This window comes from Phasianus colchicus, chromosome 10, assembly GCF_987193195.1.
Source record: "Phasianus colchicus chromosome 10, bPhaCol1.hap1.1, whole genome shotgun sequence".
In the NCBI taxonomy this organism is placed as follows: domain Eukaryota; kingdom Metazoa; phylum Chordata; class Aves; order Galliformes; family Phasianidae; genus Phasianus; species Phasianus colchicus.
Window position 1 is genome coordinate 10,997,081 of NC_143445.1, and position 20,771 is coordinate 11,017,851.

Genomic DNA, 20,771 nt, shown 5'->3' on the forward strand with positions numbered 1-20,771 from the left:
AATAAATATTTCTTAGGTCAAATAAGTGTAATGAACAAACATGATAAGGAAACAGTGCATTTGCATTTACAGCTAGGGTGAGTGGCCAGATAATTAGAGTGAGTGACCAGATAATCAAAATAATACCAGTCTACGTTTCTCTCACAGTTACAGCAATGGAGTGATTTCTTGCTCTCTGTGGCATATATATAAGCATGGGTGGTGTTTTTTGAGAATTTGGAATTTGATTTTTCTGAAGTCTGTGCATTGAAAATTCTCAACTCTTGAACTGTCTTAGGAGTACCTCCCTGCTGGAAACACTGGCTGTGTTGTAAGGTACAAATGTTACTTCAGAGCTCCATCCTAGATGTACAAAATTATATCTTGTACAACTATATTGTGTTGTATGTGTTTTTTGTTATTTTTTACATGATTTGCAGTGAAATACGTGATGGATTTCTGAGGAACTATCCAAAATGTAACTAGACCAGCTAGAGCGAGAATATATGGCCCTTACATGAGCCTTGTTTTCAACAGAGGTTTACTTCTGAATATCTTGAGTGAGAGAGCCAGTGTATTCTCAGTCGTTGTTTGTTGTTTATGAAAACTTACCCTGCAACTGGAACTTTATTTCATATGATCTCAAATCTCTGTTTCAAATACCATCTTAATAAGATGATCAAATGCAGTTGTGTTTTAATGTCATTCTATGACAGCCTCAGAAAACAAAGCAGTTGTATCCACAGAATCATGGCAAGTCAACGTTCCCCATAACCACTGCCAAATACCTCAACCACGTGCTGGGGGAGTTTCCTCAAGGGTTCAGTGAGTCATTTATTGTGAATCTGGGCAGATACAGCTGCTGGCACAAATGAAAGCTGGCAGCTGTGGTTGCCAGTGAAAGGCACTAGGTGGGCGGCTAAGCCATGCAGTGCAGGGAAGATCACACGCCTCTTGCTGAGGAGCTACAGGTGTCCCTGCATCCTTGATCTGTGCACAGGTATCTGTTGAGGCAGTAGCACAGCCAGAATAAAATGGGGAATGCAACTGATGGATGTGATGGTGCATCTAAGATTGTAGTGTCAGTCAGATGGGAGAAAATAATTTCTACCTGGAGATGACTCTATATAAATAATCATCCTGATGTCCTGAGAAGCCAGGTTACTTTGATATCATTGGCACTCGTGAATCTAAGTAACTTCAACATGAAATGCTATGAGAAAAGTTGGTATGTTTAAAAAAAAAAAAACTGTAAGAGAAATACAGAACTATAAATTTGATATGTAATTTAAATGAATCCTTTTTCTTTTTCATTGTAGATGACAGTCATGTCCCATTCAAAGGATCTCAAGGACGACTTCCATAGTGACACTGTACTTTCTATTTTAAATGAACAGCGCATTAGGGGTATTTTGTGTGATGTCACCATAATTGTGGAAGACACCAAATTTAAAGCCCACAGTAATGTGCTAGCAGCTTCAAGTCTTTACTTTAAAAACATATTTTGGAGTCGTACTATCTGTATTTCAGGTCATGTACTGGAATTAGATGATCTCAAAGCTGAAGTGTTTACAGAAATACTGAACTACATCTATAGTTCCACAGTGGTTGTTAAGAGGCAGGAGACTGTAACAGACCTTGCAGCTGCAGGGAAAAAACTGGGGATATCGTTTCTTGAAGATCTTACAGATGTTAACTTTTCAAGCTCCCCCTGCCCTTATGCATATTGTGTTAGCGAGAAAGGGACTGTCAAAGAGGAAAAACATGAAAAGAGACATGAAGACTCAGCTGTGACAAATGGACCACGAATTACAAATGCATTCTCAATTTTTGAAACTGAAAATAGTTTGTTTTCTCCACTTGATTTGAGGGCAAACTTTAAAAAAGTATCTGAGACAATACAAACCCCCAACGTCAGCCTTGACAGAAGCAACATTTGCAAAGATGCAGAGCCAGCCAGTACATTGGCAGAGCACTCCTACGCTGTTTCTTCAGGGGGAGATACTTTTCAAGGAACGCCTCACATTGAACAGGAAAGCAGCTCTTCATACAATGCAGGTGAAGACCACTATGAAAATGTCCGAGCTACACCACTCATTCAACCAGTAAAACAAGCATCGAGTACTACTCCTAAAGCAGCCTTCAAGCCCCAGTGTAGTAGTTTGGCTGTAGCAAAAGTACCAGCCTCTACAGTAGCCAATGCAGAAGCCCAGCCTGAAACTGTTAATGATCAGAGAATTATTTCCATTCCAAAACCCCAGAATAAAGCAGGAGATCTCAATTTGTCCAGAGAAGAAGAAAACACATCTGCTAATGTCTCTGGATCTGTGACAACTGTCGTTCCACCTGCTTACAGCTGTAACTGCTGTGCAAAATCGTTCAGTGACAGGGCGTTACTCAGTACTCATCTTCAACTCCATTCAGAGCATCAGGAAACTTTCATATGCAAATACTGCAGCAAACAATTTGCAAATCTAAATATACTGGAAAGTCATGAACAAGTCTGTATGAGATCAAGTAGCTTATCTGTTCACAGTGGCAATGAACAAAATTTTTCAGATAATTATACTGCTACGGATGGAAGGAATGAGAGTTCATATGCAAACACAGAGTCTCTATTGTCTGAAAACAGCATAACTGATTATTCTAATGCAAACTGTGCTTTACCAGAAACGGATCACTTGGTTAAAGTTGTTGATGGGCAGATATTATATACTTGCATAGTTTGCAAACGTAGTTATGTGACGTTGTCGAGCCTTCGAAGACATGCAAATGTGCATTCATGGAGAAGAACATACCCGTGTCACTACTGCAACAAAGTATTTGCATTAGCTGAGTATCGCACAAGACATGAGATCTGGCACACTGGAGAAAGGCGGTATCAGTGCATTTTCTGCCTAGAGACTTTCATGACTTATTATATACTAAAAAATCATCAGAAGTCTTTTCATGCAATTGACCATCGTCTCTCAGTAAGTAAGAAGACAGCCAATGGAGGCTTAAAACCAAGCGTGTACCCATACAAACTTTACCGACTTCTGCCCATGAAGTGCAGGCGACTACCTTATAAGTCCTACCGAAATTCTACGTATGAAAACGTTCAAACAAGTAGCCAAGTTAATGAAACTGCTTCTAGTAACTGCTTCATTCAGAGTTCTCTTAGTTCTGAGCTACCACCGCTGAATTTTCAAAGTAATATATTATCAAACAACAGAACTCTTGTTTTGGACACTTCTTCATGTAAGGATACAGCATCTTCCACAAATCCTCAGAACTCTTCCTCCTGGGGAGTAGGTATCTTAAATTCTGATATGCAAAGAGACTTCTTCACAGCTGACAAAAGAGTTCCCACTGCTACAAAAGACTCTGGTTCGCACGAGTACGATTCCTCAGTTGTGTCTTTAACTAATGTGAATGAAAATTCAACCTCTGTAATCAGTTACAGCAGTTCTGCACCCTCTGTTATAATGCACAGTAGCAGAGTTTCATCAGTAATAATGCACAGTAAAACAATCACTTCTGTAGAAAACAGTAAGACAGAATCTTCTAATAGTGTACCTAGTCAACCTGTAAGCGATGATTGTAAGTATGGGTCAGATAATTATGGAAAATGTATTACAAAATCAAAACCTATTAAGGAGAAAAAGAAAGCACTGCTGTGCAACAGAGCAGAAGCAGCTGAGGATACGCAGCACATCCAAGGATCTGGAAGTTCATCTAGCAAAACCACTAATACTGCTGAAGAGTCGAGTAAAACTGAGACATATATTGCAAAGCCTGCCTTACCTGGAACATCTACTGACAGCAATGTTGCTCCTCTTTGTCAAATAACAGTAAAAATCGGTAACGAGGCTATTGTAAAAAGGCATATATTAGGATCTAAGCTATTTTGTAAAAGGGGACGAAAGTCTAAACACGAGTCCAAACAGGACAATCTAAATGAGGAGTCAGAAGTGGAGATAAAAGAGAAAAGCCCATCGAGGCTCTACAGCTCAGAATGCCTGGAGCTGACAGAAATGTGTGATGATGTAAGTGATCAGGATTCCAGTGATAAACCCTGGAGACCATATTACAATTACAAACCGAAAAAGAAATCTAAACAGCTAAGAAAAATGAAGAAGACCAAATGGAGGAAAAAGCATGGAAACAGGAACACCATTATGGAAAGTCACAGTCCGTGCAGTCGAGAGTACGCACTCAGGAGTGCTCCTGAGGACAAGGCAATTAGTCAAGAGGAGAACACAGAAATGCCCAGTCTTCATTGTGAGCTCTGTGAAGGAGATCAGAACTCCACTACAGAAACTCAAGAACATGTACATTGGCATGTATCTACTTCAAAGCCTTACATTTGTGAATTATGCCAAAAACAATTTCAAAGTCCATCCACCTTAAAAATGCATATGAGGTGTCACACAGGGGAAAAACCCTTCACCTGCAAAACCTGTGGTAAATGTTTTTCAGTCCCTGGAAATTTACAGAAACATGAACGTATTCATCTGGGTGTCAAAGACTTTGTCTGTCAGTACTGTAATAAGGCATTCACTTTAAATGAAACACTCAAAATACATGAAAGAATTCATACTGGAGAAAAACGCTACCACTGTCAGTTCTGCTTACAGAGTTTCCTGTATCTTTCTACCAAAAGGAACCATGAGCAAAGACATATACGTGAGCATAATGGAAAAGGATATGCTTGCTTTCAGTGCCCCAAAATTTGCAAGACGGCAGCTGCTCTGGGAATGCACCAGAAGAAACATCTATTCAAAAGTACGGGTCCACCAGATAGAAAAGAACAGTTCTGCAATGAAAGTGCTCAGCTGTTGGAAAATCAACATTTCCTTGGCTCAGAAGGAAGTGAAGGGAAAACCATACGAAGTGTAACTCCAGAAGTTACACTCTGAGTGACAGTTGTGCAAAAGAGAAGAAAAATACAAAACTATATGTTGGAGAAAATGTAGATTGATTGAATGGGGAAAATTCTCCGCAGAGATAATTTACGAAGATCAAATGTCTTCATTTAAACATATGTCAATATATGCAAAGGAAAGAAAAATAACACTGAAAAGAAAAACTAGTATTTGCAATAATACAAACTTAATTTGAAAGACCCCAAATAGTTCTGCCAGAATAGACTTCTAGCATTCATGTAAAGAGAAAGAAGAAGAAAAAAAAAGAATAATAAAAAAGACCAACTAAACTCCTCCTACTTAAAGCTAGAAGAAACTAGCCACTGAACTGTTCTACAGTGCTGTTTTTCAGTCAGAATCATTCTGGACAAAATAAATATGTAGGTTCAAATTATATACTATAGAAGGAATTTTTGCTGCAGAAATCATATGTCGCTTTTTTTTTTTAAACAAAAGTGTTTATAAACAAATCGTGATTTAGTGTATTCTACAGTGAAGATGGGCAGTGTTTCATCAGTTTGGGTATGCTGAAGTACAATTGAGTTTTGGAGTGCTTTTCTGTAACTCAACATTTACAAAACATACACAGAAGTATAAACCTTTTTTCCTTTCCATTTTCGGTTTTGTAGTTACCATAATATGCATTAAGTCTCTGAATGCTTGTGCAGACAGTATGCCAGATTAGAGACATCTCTGAAATGTTTAATAAAGATTCAGTGCAAATCATAGTAGCCAGTCTTCCAAACGGCAGAAGTTCCAAATGATTGAACTGTAAAGTTATTCAGTTCATGTGTTGAAAGAAAATTGTTCTCATGAAGTAGTATAGTTTGAAGAACTCTGTAAGTGTCCACCTTCTGGTGAGTCTGAAACTCCTGTCTTTTAGAAATACCATTCTTCTCAGCAGAAGAAGAGGAGATAAGAGGGTCTTCCTCCACATCTTGGTGTAATGCCTGGACAACAAATGACAGTGCAGCTCACAGAAAATGCTTTGATTTGTGGGAGGAAGAGGTAAATAATCAGATTCTTGCTTCCATGTATATCCCTGAGGCAGTTTCCGTATATAACAGGGATAGGGCCAATTTGTGGGGTTCCTTGTCATCCCTGTGCCTTAAATGCAATATCAGTACTTTGTATGTCTCAGCATCTCACCCCAGGCAAGCTTCATCTCAGTGTCCTTTGGCCAAGCACAGTAGGCCCAGAGCAGAGAAGTGCCAGCATCGGGTTGCTGGAAGAAGCCACGTTGGCCTTTCTGCTTCCCTTCTTCTGCTGCACCAGAATGTTACAGTGAGCCTTCTGGCTGCACAGTTTGCATTCACCAGGAATCAGGAGGGTAAGCTTCTGAAAGAAGACATCACCGAAATTAACAGTACAGTTAATCACATTTTCACAAAATAGTGTTAATTTTAACCAAAATGAAGAGGTCAAATGTCTACAAGTTGCATATTATATCATAGGGCTCTGTTGTACTCTATCTGCACTTCCAATTTGTTATGTACATTCATTGTTACAAAGTGTTAAAAATGTTTTAAGTCTGGACAATGGTCAGTGAACCTCAATTTAATTCTATGTGCAAATATGGTACATGATTTGTTTACTTGGTTTTCCAAAATATTCTAAAGGAAATTATAGCTTGGGTATGAGAAAATTACAATTGAAATTATAGTACAGTATTGATTGAAGTAATAATGTAGTCCACTTATTTATCCTGTCATTGATGAATGCTGTGAACCCTCTGAGAAATGTTTGGTTTCATAGCAGTTTTGGTTCCATTTTCAATTAGGATAATAGTAGGATAAACACAGGAAAGTATGATGATGTTTCAAAGAAAGTACACGAAGATATTTTCTAAGTGGACTTGTATGATGATAATTATAGACCAAAGCAAATAAGGTAGAATATTTATACGTATAAAGATAATTTTACAGATATTTTATATAACTGTATAGTTCATAAGAAAAATATTGATAGCTTGTGTTAGGTTTGGGGGGGGGTTTGTATATTTTGATAAAAACACAATGACTTTGTAACTCTGTATATTATCTACAGTTTATAGCAAAGGAGTTTTAAGATGGCAATGTCATGTTTATAGTTCAACTGTGGCACTTTTACTACAAGTAACACATTGAAGTAATGAGTTAAGTATTAATGACCAAATTAGAATCAAAATAAGTGTAAGAGAAAGTAAATACTGTACGTTGTCAAAGACTGTAATTTGCTGCATCTGTATTTTTGTTTAGAAGAAAATATTAAATGCAGATGTTAAGGATTGATAAAGAGTCTAATTTTATTTTTAGAGAAAGTTATTATAACTGTTTTTGCTTGATTAAAATAACCTCTTCCTATTTTTCTGTAAGTCTCCATTTTTTAAATTAATACTTAATCTCTACAGACAAGAGAGATGTATCTTCCACCATAGGTTTAATTATAAGATTAAGCAACACAGTTACCGAACACTCCCTCTGTTAAAGTCAGAACAGCGAGTTGGGAACACGCCAGAACTCAAGGGAAGTGACAGCATCTGCTGGCATCGTGCAGTAATGGTGAACACTGTGCTGAGGTGAACAGAATCCACCTGTTCGGTACCTTAAAGGAGTGGAAGACAGGTAAACTGTTTAATGCTTTGCAACATCTTAAACCTGTTTTCATGATGACCCAAAACTTTAAAAATCTTACTCAAAATTAAATTCTGATAGCATCCTTGTGGTATAGATTGTGTATTTTACGTTACGCACTTCCAAGCACTTGGGAATACTGCCAATATGCATGGTTTCTTAATTGCATAAGAGAACATGAAGATATGAACAAAATAGAAAACTCTGTAGTCAAAGTACTTCCCCCTTCAGCTAGAAAAACTTAAATTCAGCATTTAAATTTAAGCTAAATTATTTAAAGCATATTGGGATGGTCCTCAGTAGAGATGCATACTTAGACAAAGAAAATCAGAAGTTGGCTACATATATATTTTTTTCTGTCTTATTTAAAAAAAACTAAGTAACAGTTACTTCAAAGAAAGGTGATGTTAAGTTAAACAGTGAACTCCAGCTGTCATGTAACCTTCAAGGGTGTTATGGAAGAACTAAAGTCACATATCTATGTCAAAATTGTTGCAACACAGCTAACCATTCCTCTTCCTTCTCTGATCAGGAGTTTTCCATCCCAAAACTCTCAATTCTGAGCCTGGGCTCACCACCCACAGGTCAGACAAAGCAGACAACCTACTGGAAGCCAAGTGTAGATAATCAAATCCCTCAATTTGAGCTATTGAGGAAGCTGTCACTTCTAGCAGGTAAAAATCAGCTTATGTAAACCCATGTCTTTGTGCAAGTTTCTGTTTTGCATGCATACAAATTCCCACATTATGGTATGATGAAGCAGCTCATTGTCCCCTGAGCCGCTCCTGCCACTTTTCTCTCTTTTCCTTTAACCTGATACGGAGTGTGGGAATGAAGAGGGAATTTCACAGCTGCTGGAAAACCACCAAGCAATGGGGCTGATGTTTGTCTGACAGCCAAATTACAGGGCTCTGCGGCATATAATAATGGTGAGATTCATTGGGAGAAATGAACGGTCATGGAATCACAGCAGAAGACTCCAATTAGAGGCAAATAATAAATGCTTCCTTGAAACTTTCTAAGCTTTCCTTTAGCAGACTGAAGAGCCTAAGGTGAAAAACCGTAGTCCCCTACTAACTAACTTTCTAAAGGAGCCTTTTCCTTGATGCCCAGCTGAATGACCTCTTTGCCGTAGGACTACAGCCACTGCAGGGTTTTGTCAGAACTTGTGCCTGCAGAGCCTAAAGCTGCTGCACTTTCAGTGCTGCAGTCCCACTGGACTGTTCTGCACCCGGAGCTGCAGCTGGGCAGAATGTGGAGCCCAGGCAGAACCCGCCACGGGTGCTGGGACCGGGGCTCATTCCAGATGGCAGTGAGATCCCAGGGTTTCAGATAAGGATCCATAGCTTCAGGAAACATTAATGTAAACTGTAGTGAAAATTAATTCTTGATGAGGGTAGGCTGAAGCGCTTGTAGTCTGCCACAGAATCATGAAGGTTGGAAAAGACCTTTAAGATCATCCGGTCTCACCATCCGCCTGCCACTACTACTGCTCGCTAACCTGCGTCCTCAGCGCCATCTACCTGAACGCCTCCGGGGACGGTGACTCCACAGGCAGCCTGTCCCAGTGCCTGAGGTGCACGCAGAGGCGAACGAGCAGAAGCCCAGCATTGCCGTCAGGCACCCGCCTGGAGCCGGGTGCTGCAGCACACCGAGACCGAAGCAGCACGCCGTGACGGCTGCAGAACGCGGTATCAGCGTGACGAGTACGGGCGTCCAGCACGCTTCGCGTCTACAACTTCTGTCTCCTGTGGAAGTAACACGGGACAACGCCGAGCAGAGCCCCGGCGGGCAGTCGCAGCGGTCCCGTCAAGCACACGCCCCTCACACGGCAAAGGGGCGGAACGCGGGCGGGGCGGCGTCACCCGCCGAGGGCTGCCGGGAGACCGACCGAGTGCGCGCGCGCGCTGCTGCCGCGCGCCGCTCTGTGGCGCCCCCCGAGGGCGGCGGAAGGCGGGGCGGGGCGGGGCGGGCGGAGGGCGGGCGTTGGGGCCGCTCCTTCCTCCTCGCTCCTCCCCCGGCCCGCAGTGCGCAGGCGGCGGCGCTGGCGCGATGGCGGCCCAGGACGGCGGCGACGAGGTGCGGGTGCTGCAGAGCCTCCGGGGCAAGATTTGTAAGTGCGGGCGGTGCGGGCCGGGCCGCGGCGGGGCCCGCGAGGGTCTGGCGGGCGGGCGGGCGCTGTGCCGGGCCGAGGTGCCGCCGCCGCGCCTGCTCCTTCCTCGCGGCGGGGCGGGCGGCATCGCCTCACGGCGGCGCGGGGAGCCCCGGGGCGGGGGCGGCGCGATGGCGGCGGGAGCGCGTTGTGTGCGGGCGGGCGGGGCGCCGCGCGCCGTGGGCCGGCACGTGCCGGGGCGGCGGGAGCGCCGCGGGTCTCGGGAGTCGTCCGCCGCCGTGAGGGCGGACCGGCGGGGGGAGCGGCGCGTCCTGCGCTGCGGGCCCCGCACCGCTGTTTGTCAAGCGGCGGTTGCGAAACTATCGATGTTCAGGAAGTCGGTGGTGGAGGGGCGTTCTGCAGCCGCCGTCGGCGCTTCTGCGTCGTCGTGTCGCGTTGTGGGTGAGAGCGGCCGGTGACTTTGTTTTGGTGGTTGGGGAGCGCTGACTAAAAACGCCCCGCGTTCCGCACCACGGGAAGCCGGGCGGTGAGCACGCGGCGGGAGGGACGGCGCTGCGGCTGCTCGGGGCGCGGAGGAACAGGATGTGAGCGCTTCCTGCGGCTCGGCCCGCGCCCATTCAGCGCCTTTCTCACGCGGCCCCTCGGCTGTTTTGAGAATGGGACGACGCGGGTCGGCTTCGGCTGCGGCGGGGATCGAGGGGCGGCGGTGCGCGGCTGCCGAACGGCGCGCGTGGCTGCGGCGCCGAGGCGCGCTTTGAAACGCCGCGCCGTGCGGAGGCGAGGATTTGCCGGCAGCGAACGAGGCGGCCGTCGGGACGGCGGGCTGAGTTCGTCGCGGCCGGAGGGCCTCGAGCCGCAGCGGCGGGTGCGGGCGGTGCCCGTGCGGCTGGCGGCGCCGGGCGAGGCTTCCCCAGACCCTGCTGGTAGCGGGGAACTAACGCGGGCCGGTTTTGGGACGGGCCGAAGCTGACGCGTTGACTGATGCTGCTCTGCTTCTTGACTTCTGCCCTAGAGTCGCAAAATGGATTGGGTTGAGTTCCTACTCCCCTGCCGTGTGCGGGGCTGCCGGCTGCTAGATCCAGGCACCGGCTCGGGCTGCTCAGGCCCGTCCAGCCTGGCCTTGAGCACCTCCTGCGATGGGGAATCCAAAACCTCTCTGGACGGCAGTGCCAGCTTCAGGGTTGGGTCAGCAGCTGGCAGTGCAGTAATTCAGGGAGTTTGTGTTCCGTGACATTGAACTGAACACAAGTATTGTGTTAGGCATTAGAAGATGAACCCCCAGATTTCTCAAAACACTTGGAACTGCTTTTATTGACCTGTTCAAGTGTGCTGCGTGGTGCCTACAGTTACAGAGTCACTTTGAATGTTGCCACAATCAACAACATGGTAAAGGCTATGGCAAGCTGAAGGCGGTGCACCTTCATGTGTGGGGAGCACTGCGAATAGCTCATGGGTGTCCCAGCTCCTCCTTACTGTCTGGTGCTTGATCACTGTTAGCTCTGCGTTACCGTCACACTGTGCATCTTTTGAGCAAATGATGTGCAGGACAAGGTTTGTCTGAGCAGTGGGATTTAGTGACTTGCTGTTACAACTAATGTGCAACATGAAAGTAATATGCAAAGTTCAAACTTAAATATTGTGTATCCAAATTCCTGTCGCTTTAACACTGAGTTTTTATTAGAATCACAGCTTTTCTCTTTTGCTTAGGCTCTTACTTTGAAGTAAGGGTTTACAACGTAGTTGTGCAGAGAACCCAATACAGACTTTAAAATCCAAACCATACTGTATAGTCGATAAAAGTTAGTTTATTACTGTCATTTTTTGTTGTTTTCCCCAAGGAGGTTGTTGAACTGGTCGGTAGTAGTTATGAACTTGCCTTTTCAGAATAAAAGGGTCAGTGTTTGTTATTAGTGATGCATTTTGTACTTTGTGCTGCTGGATTGGGCTATGAAGTATGGTGTGAAAACAGCTGTTGTCCTAAATGAGGTTGGTGTCTGAAACTGCTGGGTTGATGCAGTTGCTAAGAAATAAGTTGGCCTTATTGCTGCTTTTGGTCACTTGTGTGTTTTGCTGCTGGAACCACAGGTTTAAATATTGTGCTGTACAGTTTTAAATGACAGACACTGAAAAGCCTTGGATAGAGTTCTACAGCTGCAGGCAAACATGCATCTCTTATCTCCCCAGAAAGCTTTCTGAGATGGTTCTCACTGACCAACCTTACTGCCTGCATTTTTGAACACCGCTTTGGAAGGCACTGGTGTACATCTCCATGACATCCTTCTCACTTACCTTCTTGCCCTCTATTTTTTTGAATTGTGGGACTTGCAATGTCTTGACGTTGCTGCTGTTGTTGTTGTTCAGAATTGTGTATTTGCTGAATAAACTGGAAATCCAAAAATTCAAGCAAATATCTGATATTATTCATACATAATTTTTATTTTTTATTTTTGATCTGTACTGCTGGAAGTTCTCTCCCAGTTGTAAATGTTAGGAGGTTTTTGGGAAAATGTAACAGCTGTGTGCTTTACCTGATAGGTGAGCTGCAGATCCTCGGCTCCTTTCCACCCCAAGCCCTGCTCAAGAAATCTGTCCTTCCTTCAACTAAACAAACCAGGATATGCAGATCTTTTCTCTTTTGTAGGAAGGTTTCTAATACAGAAGGATGCAGTGTAGTAGAGTGGAAAAAAAAATATGGATTACATAGAAATATTTGGTTTTTCTTTTTTAAGAAAACGTGAATCTGTAATATTTGTCTCTCTGCTGTACAGTGCCAGTCAAGTAATGTTATATCTTAAGTGTTTTAAAATAGGGTGGAGAACCTTCAGGGTATTAACCAAAATTATAAGATGCTGACCAGAAGTAACTGAGTATAAGGTTCATGGTTGCTAATCACAAACTTCAGCATCAGACCCCCTCTGGAGATGAGTAGCCTCTTGTCCATTTCCCTTTGTTATCTCTTTCATAAGTTTTAACAAGTTTTCTATTTGAAGGTGATGTGCCATCTCATACTTCTCTAATTCTTTTCTGCAGTATCTCACTAACGGGTCACTTTCAGTTTAGCTTCATTTTGAAATCTAATGGCATTTAAAACCGGTTCTGTACATATCCCTCAGTCTGTCAACATTAAGGGTGACGTTTATAAATAATACCTACACTTCCTTGTCTCCCACGCCCAAGCTGCTGACAAGCTCCCTGGTGCTTCAGAGAGCAGAGCTTTACCTGGGGGAGTTACCAGAGCGTACACAATGTCTGTGCCTTCCCAGTGCACGAACCCCTGGCTTCCAAAGGGCAGCAGGGCAGCTCAGCCTGCTCTGTTAAACCATCCTGCTCTGCTCAGTGCTGTCGTGGCTTTTCAAATACCAGACTGGCTTGGTTAAACTTAAAGGCTGCCACTGATCTATTAGGCAAAAAGAAAAAACAAAGCCCTTCTGATTTAACATCTTAGTAGCGTAAACAATGAAGCTTACTTTCCAACATGCTGCTTATCTGCAGTTTTTTCAAAAGGAACAGACGTGTGACAAACCTATCTTCAGGCTGCAGACTTTGTAGGTGGAGGTGGTGTGATATTTAGACATGGAACGTAATGAAAATCAGTCACACATGTAGCTATGGTCATGTTATGCTTCAGTACTTTATCTAAAGTTCACATAATTTTGATTCCATATGTTCTGGGGAGAGAGATCTCTGGTAGGAGTGCTAATGGTTAAGTATGAATCCAGAGTTCAGTTCTGGTTGCCTGTGTTAAAGATCAGAATTAAAATGGCATAAGACAGAGAAGAACTACTCGGCAATTAAGAGCTTCTCTCCTTAGGAGTGAGGACCAAACAAACTCATGCCTATCAGCAGGGTATGAGGTGACAGGGGACTGATTCCTGTCTTCAAAGAAGGATGCACCAGAGGGGACATAACTGCTTAAGCGAATGGACAGTATTGCCATAAAGGTGTGGAGGTGTCTACAGCACTGGGCTTCTGGGCAAGCAGTTGGGATATGGGGAAGTACTCTAGGCTGTAACCACTTAGAAGTAACTATTTCCGAGAAGGGCTGCCTGGTGTCCAGCAGAAGTTAGTGCAGTGGCCTACACTCAGCATCCAAGAATTCTCTGTTCCTCCCATCTCAGAAACTTTCTTGTTCTTACATTGTGTTGCATTTAGTTGATCTATTTTTCCCCCCTTTCCCTAGTAAGCCAGGCATTAGGGGGAGAAAAACACCAATACTTGTAGCTGACTCTTTGGAAATGCATCAATCAACAATAGCTGTTCATTGTGGAAAATGAAGTAGACTTGATGGGTAAGGTCTTATTAATCAGCTTCCTGCAACCAAGATGTTCAAGGAGAAAATACTGAGCAAACAGTTGCTCAGACAGTGGCTGTCTGTTTTGGGAGCTAATGTTGGGTTGCCCCAGGTTGGAACTTCTCAGCCTCGGTGCTGCTGGCTCGGGCCCAGAGGGGAGGTGCAGGTGCTGCAGGCAGCAGTGCTGATGAGGCAGTGCAGTGTCATCTTCCTGGTAGCATCTTTCCATGTCACACAGGATATAAACACTTCTGGGCACGTAAGGGAGCTTACAAATAGAAAGTGAATATGGAAATGCATGTTGAGTGGAAGGACAGACTTTGAATGTCCATTAGATCTACAGAACTTCTGCGTGTGTAACATCCTGTTGTTTTTTTCCCCTTGGTACTTACAGTTGTTTCTTTTTGTTTACAGATGATGCCAAACATTTGGTACCCAACAAGATGAGAGACTTTTTCTGTACCATAAATTTGGACCAAGAAGAAGTTTTTCGTACACAAGTAGTTGAAAAATCTTTAAGGTAAGCCTTCTTTTTTAGATGGAAATGCTAATCAAGACAGTCTAAGTCCAGAACAAAAGCAAGATTTGTATCAACGTGTATGTGGCTTTGCTTCTGCATCTTTAAAATGAGAACTGACTTGTGGTGACTACTCAGAAGTGTTACAGCAGCGTGCAAATCGTAAGAGTAGTGGAAAAAGGACAAAATGGAGGCTTACGGGTATCACAGTGCTTTTAAAACGAAACATGCTGGTGCTACTCCCTTCTGTTCCATTGGGTAGCATAATGTTCTTTTCCTTGCCAGGTTATATTCAAGGGAAAGAAATCTGCTCCATCTCAGCTCTTCATGTCATTTCCTACTTCTGACATGTAGTCACTGTGCAGTGGTGGAATTCTGCTCTTAGCGTCTGTCTTGTAAAACCTGTTTCCAGAATGGAGGAACTTGAACTTTTCCATTTATAAGAATTTTGTTTGCTGTGGGATGTTCCCCTGAGTAGGCCTCGTTCCCTTCTGCAAGCCTTGTTGCAAGAACTGCAACCTCTGCTCTCACAGAATAGCTTGCTGTGCCTCCCCACGCAATGCTTAGCTGTAGGTTCTCCTATGGTTTATGAGCTTTAAAAACAGTCCAAAAAGTCACAATAAAATATCTGAAATAGTCTTGAAATGTAGTTCTCTGATGACCCATACTGAAGCATCCTTGCAGCTGCATTGCTCTGAAGACCAGAGTGATATTTTAATTTATTTGAGGAAGACATCAGACCTTCCTCTTAAGACCCAGAAAGCCTGCTTGAAACATTTTTATTTTATTTTTTCCCATGCTCCTGCTGTTTGCTGTGGTTTTGTTATTAGTGCTCCTTTTTGTTGTTTGGTTTTTTTGGTGGCTGTTTCCAGGTCAGGAAGGTCTTGGTGCTCAAATAGTGCATTCAAAAAGGGAGTTGTACTTTTTCAAAACACCTTTTTAAAGTCTCCCTATACTTCTGCATGGAAAGTAGGCATCACAAACATGCAACCAGTTAAATTACAAACAAAAATTATTTTTATATCCAACTATATTAAAAGCAGACGAGGGGAATGAGCAAAATATTTGTTCCTGTTTGCAGTTGACTAATTCAACTGGAAATAGTTTGATTTCCAAAATCAAATCAGTTTTTTAGCTTTGCCATCAGGTTTCTGCTACATTACTAATTGAACTCATCGAAGATAATACACTAAGGAACAAGACCTGCTACACTTAAATTTTATGCACTTTGTAAAATTATATTCCTTTAAAGGGAGGGAAATATATTCACTTAAAAATTTTTTTAAGTTGATGTACTTGAATCACATGAAATAGAACTAGCAACTGCATAGTCAAACATTAGTAAAAGAAATCACCTTGGATTAAGCTACATTTTTTTAATAGTATTGAAATATACCCGAAACTTGAGAATGGTGCCACTAGTATTTCAGAGGGAAGAAGCAAAATCTCTCTATAATGAAATAACATTTTTGGGGGTGTCTTAATCAACACTCCAAACAGAGAGATTTTCAGGTGATTTTAAATTTATATTCCTAACTTTAGAATGTTTTATTAATTGAAAGTCAGTGTTCTGAAGCACTCTTTGCCCACGGGTGCCTTTTGGTCTCTCCTGGCTATGTAGGCAACTGTCTTTGCTCCTCAGAATGACATCTGTATGGAGTTAAATACAGAACCCTATTTGTGTTGTGTACAAACTGATGAAATACAGTAAGGTAAAGCATCTGCTGGTAGCAGCAGCCAGAGCTGGATGCTTACTGTTGTATTACTAGGGTGTGTGTAGTTCTGAAGGCTACCGCTTGTTCTGGAAGCTTAATTGTACCCTCTTGTTGCTTATTACTCTGATCCAGAGTACTGTAGTGACCTAGGGCTGCTGGAAAGAAAATGACAGTTCTGCATTCTGTTAGCGTCAAAACTGCATACATTGCTTTCCAGTAAGCTTTAATATGGTATTTGTTTCTTTTTTATATTACTTGCTGGCCTTTTTTCACAAGTAATTCATAGTCTGTTTTTGTCACTGTATTCTAGCTTGCAAACTTGAACTGAGTATAATCCAAATCATATTCTACAAGTATCTGCTAATTACACATCTCTGGAAGTAGTTATCATTGGAATTAAAACGATCTTTTGTTCCAGTGATCGGAAACCAATGAAGAAATGCATTTTTAAAATGTGCAAATCTATTTGGGTTCCCACCAGCAGTGATGGTGGCTAGAAGTACAGCTGTGAAGCAAGTGAGTTTTCAGAGATAGAAGAAATACGAATTAATAGGAAGGAGGTTATGGCTAATGACTCAGTAATGTTTCCTGACACTGCAAAGGATTTCTGTGGATTTTGAAGAAGTTACATTTTTTTTCCCTGGAAATGTCAAATAAGTTTGAACCTCTTCAGATTTCCATGGTGAGATATGAGGAAATGGGGGGGGGAGGCTGTGGTTGCGTGTTGCTTTTTGGTTATTGTTGTTTTAAAATAAGTGGTTTGGTTTTGTTTTCGAAGTTGAACGTTGTGCAAATGCGAGGTTATAGACTTGAACTGTCTGATATAACTGTTGCATTTATAAAATAGCAGGTCTTGGTGTCTCATGCTTTGCTAAAGAATATCCAACTGATTCATAATGCATTAATGATAATCTGGGTAAGGAGAAATGTGTTAACACAGTACATCATTAAAACAACACATTACTTTCTGTTAGTGTTTGTCAGTGACTGATATTTTATTGTTGGTTTTTTTTTTGCTGTGTTGTTGAACTTCATTATCCTTAGCCTTAGGATATGGCTGCTACATAGACTGCTGGAAAACTCTACTGATAGTCTCCATCCCACAGCAGAGAGTCATTATCCAACTGTAGTTGTGCACATAAGAGTTGTGTAGATCTGGTAAAATAAGGAGTTACCACTTAGTGATGTGGAGTTGTTGTGTATCATCATCTGCTCCTGACTGAAGCTGAGTTAGTGCAGAGATTCCCTCAATACCAGAACCAGCTTGTTCATCCACTGTTCTCACTTTCCGCTGTTATAACTTTGTTTTAACTGCAACTATTACTTGTGTAGCTAGTCAAGGAGCCACATCATGAAACTGACCTGAATTAGAAATAAGCCCTCGTTTCATCTTCTGGTGCATTATTGTGTCAATAGAATTTGAATAGGCGGTCAGAGAGTAGTAAGGAAATGGAGGCTGCTCAAGCCTGCACTGCTGCTAAAGGTAATGCTTGGGGATCTGTAGCTGCAGTGGTGCTGCTGACAAAAAGAACATGGCTCCCTAAGCGAGCTGAATTTGTTGGGTATGAAATGAGGAGGAGAAGAAAAGAAGTGAGGAGCTGAAAAACTAGGAGTGGGTTTTTCGACTGGGAATTTCTGTGTTACGTATCAGTGTGATGTGAGGTGTAATAGTGATTCATACACTTTGGAGCCTTGTGAAAGTTCTGTGTTTGAACAAAATGGACGTTTTAACTTCTGATCTGTGTTATAATGAATTCCTGGGATTAAAACCATTGATTCTGAGAATAGATTTGAATAATTTGGAATGCTGGATTTTGCACTTGTTTTTTAACACTGGTTAGCAGCTGTTTTTAACTTATTTAATGAAGCATTGGAACTTGCACGTCTGGTGGCTTTTTTCTAATTATTTTGAGGGGGAAGAGATTAGGTATGATGTCCTATTTGGAGTATCAACCAATGGTTCCCAGTGTGAGCATGTTTATGCTGCTTGAAAACTACATTGTAGTTTCCTGTACAGAGGAAGCGGAGGCTAAAATCCATTTCACAAAGCTGCACGTCTGTGCTGATAATACGGCACTGCAACCGACAGTGTGTGAAGTCTGTAAGAATCCAGTCATTCTGAAATAGGAGATTTTTTGTGACTGCATTTTATTTCCAGAGTTCACAAATTGCAATGGCACAAATAGCATTGTAGTTCTGTTCAGTCTTTTGAAATGCAAGTTTCTGAGTGCTGGCTGTGGCTGGATTCATAAATTTTCCTTCAGCTTAATGGGCATATGCATCCCTTGATGGGAGGATACCAAATACACCATGTAAAATGGCTCTGGAATACAGAGGAACTCAGATATTTTTTTTCTTTGCAAATACTTGTTCCTGTTATTTGGTACAACATGAATGGTTGTAAATATTCTATTAGATTTCTATTTTATTCTAATATTCTATTAGATTTCATTAGGCGGAGAAGTACAGTGATTGTTTCATCATACACAAGTATGTGTGGGTTTGAGGTGAACATTTCTATCTTTCAGTTTTACTGTTCTCTTCTGCTTATGGCTTCTTTTAACAGGTCTCAATCTTTGAGCATTAAGCCTGACAGAGGTTAGAGCACACCATGTTAGCAATTAGTGAATTAGTTCTTGAGTTGTGTTTTACTGTGATTTAACCGTGTACAGAATAGAAAAATATACCTTTTCTATCTTCAGAAATTGTTAAAGGATGGTGGGTTGGGAGCCAGCTAGAATGGCTTCAAGACAGGAAAATATAATTGAAATTGTAGGAAAGGTGGCACTTTGTGTGCTCTCATTTCTGTGTATTTCTTGCAAAGGGTTTTTGTGTAGTGTGATTGGATGAAATGGTTGCAGGTGGCTTGGATGACAGATTAGCATTGTGGTAATAAAAATAAAAAATACAGCGTTTCAGTGTCTGCTATATGAATTACACAAAGTACTTCCTACTTTAATGTTCTGTTTTTCTTATCAGCCCTTATTTTGGGGAAGAGTTTTACTTTGAGATTCCAAGAACATTCCAGTGGTTGTCCTTCTACATTTATGATAAAAGTGTTCTACAAAAAGACCTGCGTATAGGTAAGTTCTGGGATATTCCCTGCACCTTGCATAACGTTTGGTAGTTTTCAGTATCTGTGGTTTTATGGGTATAATTATTAAACTGATGAATTTTCAGAAACATAGTAGATAGTGCTCCTAAATATTTCTTTGGATTTTGAAAAATGGGATTTGTTTCCTTGCTTTATTATACTTCAATTTAAATTATATTATTAAAATTGTGTATTTATTTTTCTTCTCCAATTCTGTTCCAGTGCAATATTTGAGTAACTGTCACTACTTTTATAGCTCTGAAGAATTAATTGACTTTGTAGTTGTGGAATAGTTCTTAAACCTATAAATGGACTTCTCTGCCAGTGCAACATGTAAACCTAGTGCTTAGAAGTTGTACAAAACATGCATAACTGAAAGGTTAGCGGAGGTGGGTTAATTTCATTGTCTAATAACAGCTTTATCACACAGCTGTTAATTGCATATAAAGTTGCTATTAAAGCTCTAAGAGTCTGCTGTGGATGTACACTGCACGTTACTTGAATTGAGGAAGGAAATAATTTGTACCAGGATGCCAGGTAATTTGGTATAATGACCACCTTCCAAATAGCAGTCAGAAGAGCAGAAGGCATCTATCTTCAAATTGCTGCTTAAATGTTCTTCAGCACCGTTACTGTTCTCTCAGATCTTCATTGTGTTATATCCAGCCACAAGTGGTTCTTTTACTTAACCTTCTTATTAGTGATATCCAAGATAATTCATCAGAAGTAGCTTAATTAGCTTTGTATGAACTCTTTTCCTGCTTTATTTCTGCTTCACGTTGTTTGTTTCTATGAGTTTTTCATATAGCGTCATCATCTTAAAAAAATAAAAATAAAAATAAAAATAAAAAAATTCTTAAACAAAAATCAGTCCTGTTGAGGTACGTGTGCTTTTCTCTCCCTCTTTCCTGCAGGAAAGGTGGCAATCAAAAAAGAAGATCTATGCAACTACACAGGGAAAGAGAACTGGTTTACACTTCAACCTGTTGATTCCAATTCAGAGGTTCAGGTAACCATTAAATTGCATGCTTAACTTTTTAAAATTATCATTACATGTATTTATCTATATTTAGACTATTTTATTGAATTATGACAGGCAGTTTAACATCTTTATAATTCTTGTGAGTCAGTTGTCTTTCAGCTTGATTAAAGAGTAATGCAGTCAGTTTTTCTAAACAGCGTTGTTTCTTGTGATGCTTCTCAAAACATGTAGGAGATCTGAAGTGGCTGTTTGGGAAATGTCTAACAGTATTTTGATGCCAAAAAACTTTGATGCAAGGATGCTATGTAATTTAAACAGCTGAATGATTTAGGATACTACTGAGTAGTTTTTTCATCTGAAATGTTGATTGTGTAATGTGGAATGGCAGTGTCTCCATATTGGGAGTTACTTGTGCTGTGCTCATACGTTTATTTTATTCTCAAATACTTTCCACATGCAGCATTAAATAAGCTGTGCCTCAGAGTTCTACTTTGTGCTTCACATCCTTCGGATGGGATTGTTGCAAGAACATCAACAGTGTGATGTCCCTACAGCTGTAGC

At 41.6% G+C, this 20,771-nt stretch overlaps 2 protein-coding genes across 26 annotated transcripts in view; both read left to right on the forward strand.

The window, feature by feature from the left end:
* Positions 1-7,152, forward strand: part of ZBTB38 (zinc finger and BTB domain containing 38) — a 66,372-nt gene extending 59,220 nt beyond the window's left edge. For all 21 annotated transcript variants that reach the window (XM_090147309.1, XM_090147314.1, XM_090147311.1 and 18 more), the window contains one exon: positions 1,299-7,152. In XM_090147309.1, coding sequence (XP_090003435.1) covers positions 1,299-4,880 — 3,582 coding nt within the window. In that variant the 3' untranslated portion in view covers positions 4,881-7,152. The remainder of the gene's footprint in view (positions 1-1,298) is intronic.
* Positions 7,153-8,041: 889 nt separating this feature from the next.
* RASA2 (RAS p21 protein activator 2) overlaps positions 8,042-20,771 on the forward strand; it is a 53,348-nt gene continuing 40,618 nt past the window's right edge. For 3 of the 5 annotated variants that reach the window (XM_090147324.1, XM_090147325.1, XM_090147326.1), the window contains exons 1-4: positions 9,869-10,052; positions 14,317-14,422; positions 19,114-19,217; positions 20,143-20,237. In XM_090147324.1, coding sequence (XP_090003450.1) covers positions 9,977-10,052; positions 14,317-14,422; positions 19,114-19,217; positions 20,143-20,237 — 381 coding nt within the window. In that variant the 5' untranslated portion in view covers positions 9,869-9,976. Of the gene's footprint in view, positions 8,173-9,472; positions 9,612-9,868; positions 10,053-14,316; positions 14,423-19,113; positions 19,218-20,142; positions 20,238-20,771 lie in introns of those variants that run through there. The other 2 variants (XM_090147327.1, XM_031596318.2) reach the window with 2 other exon arrangements.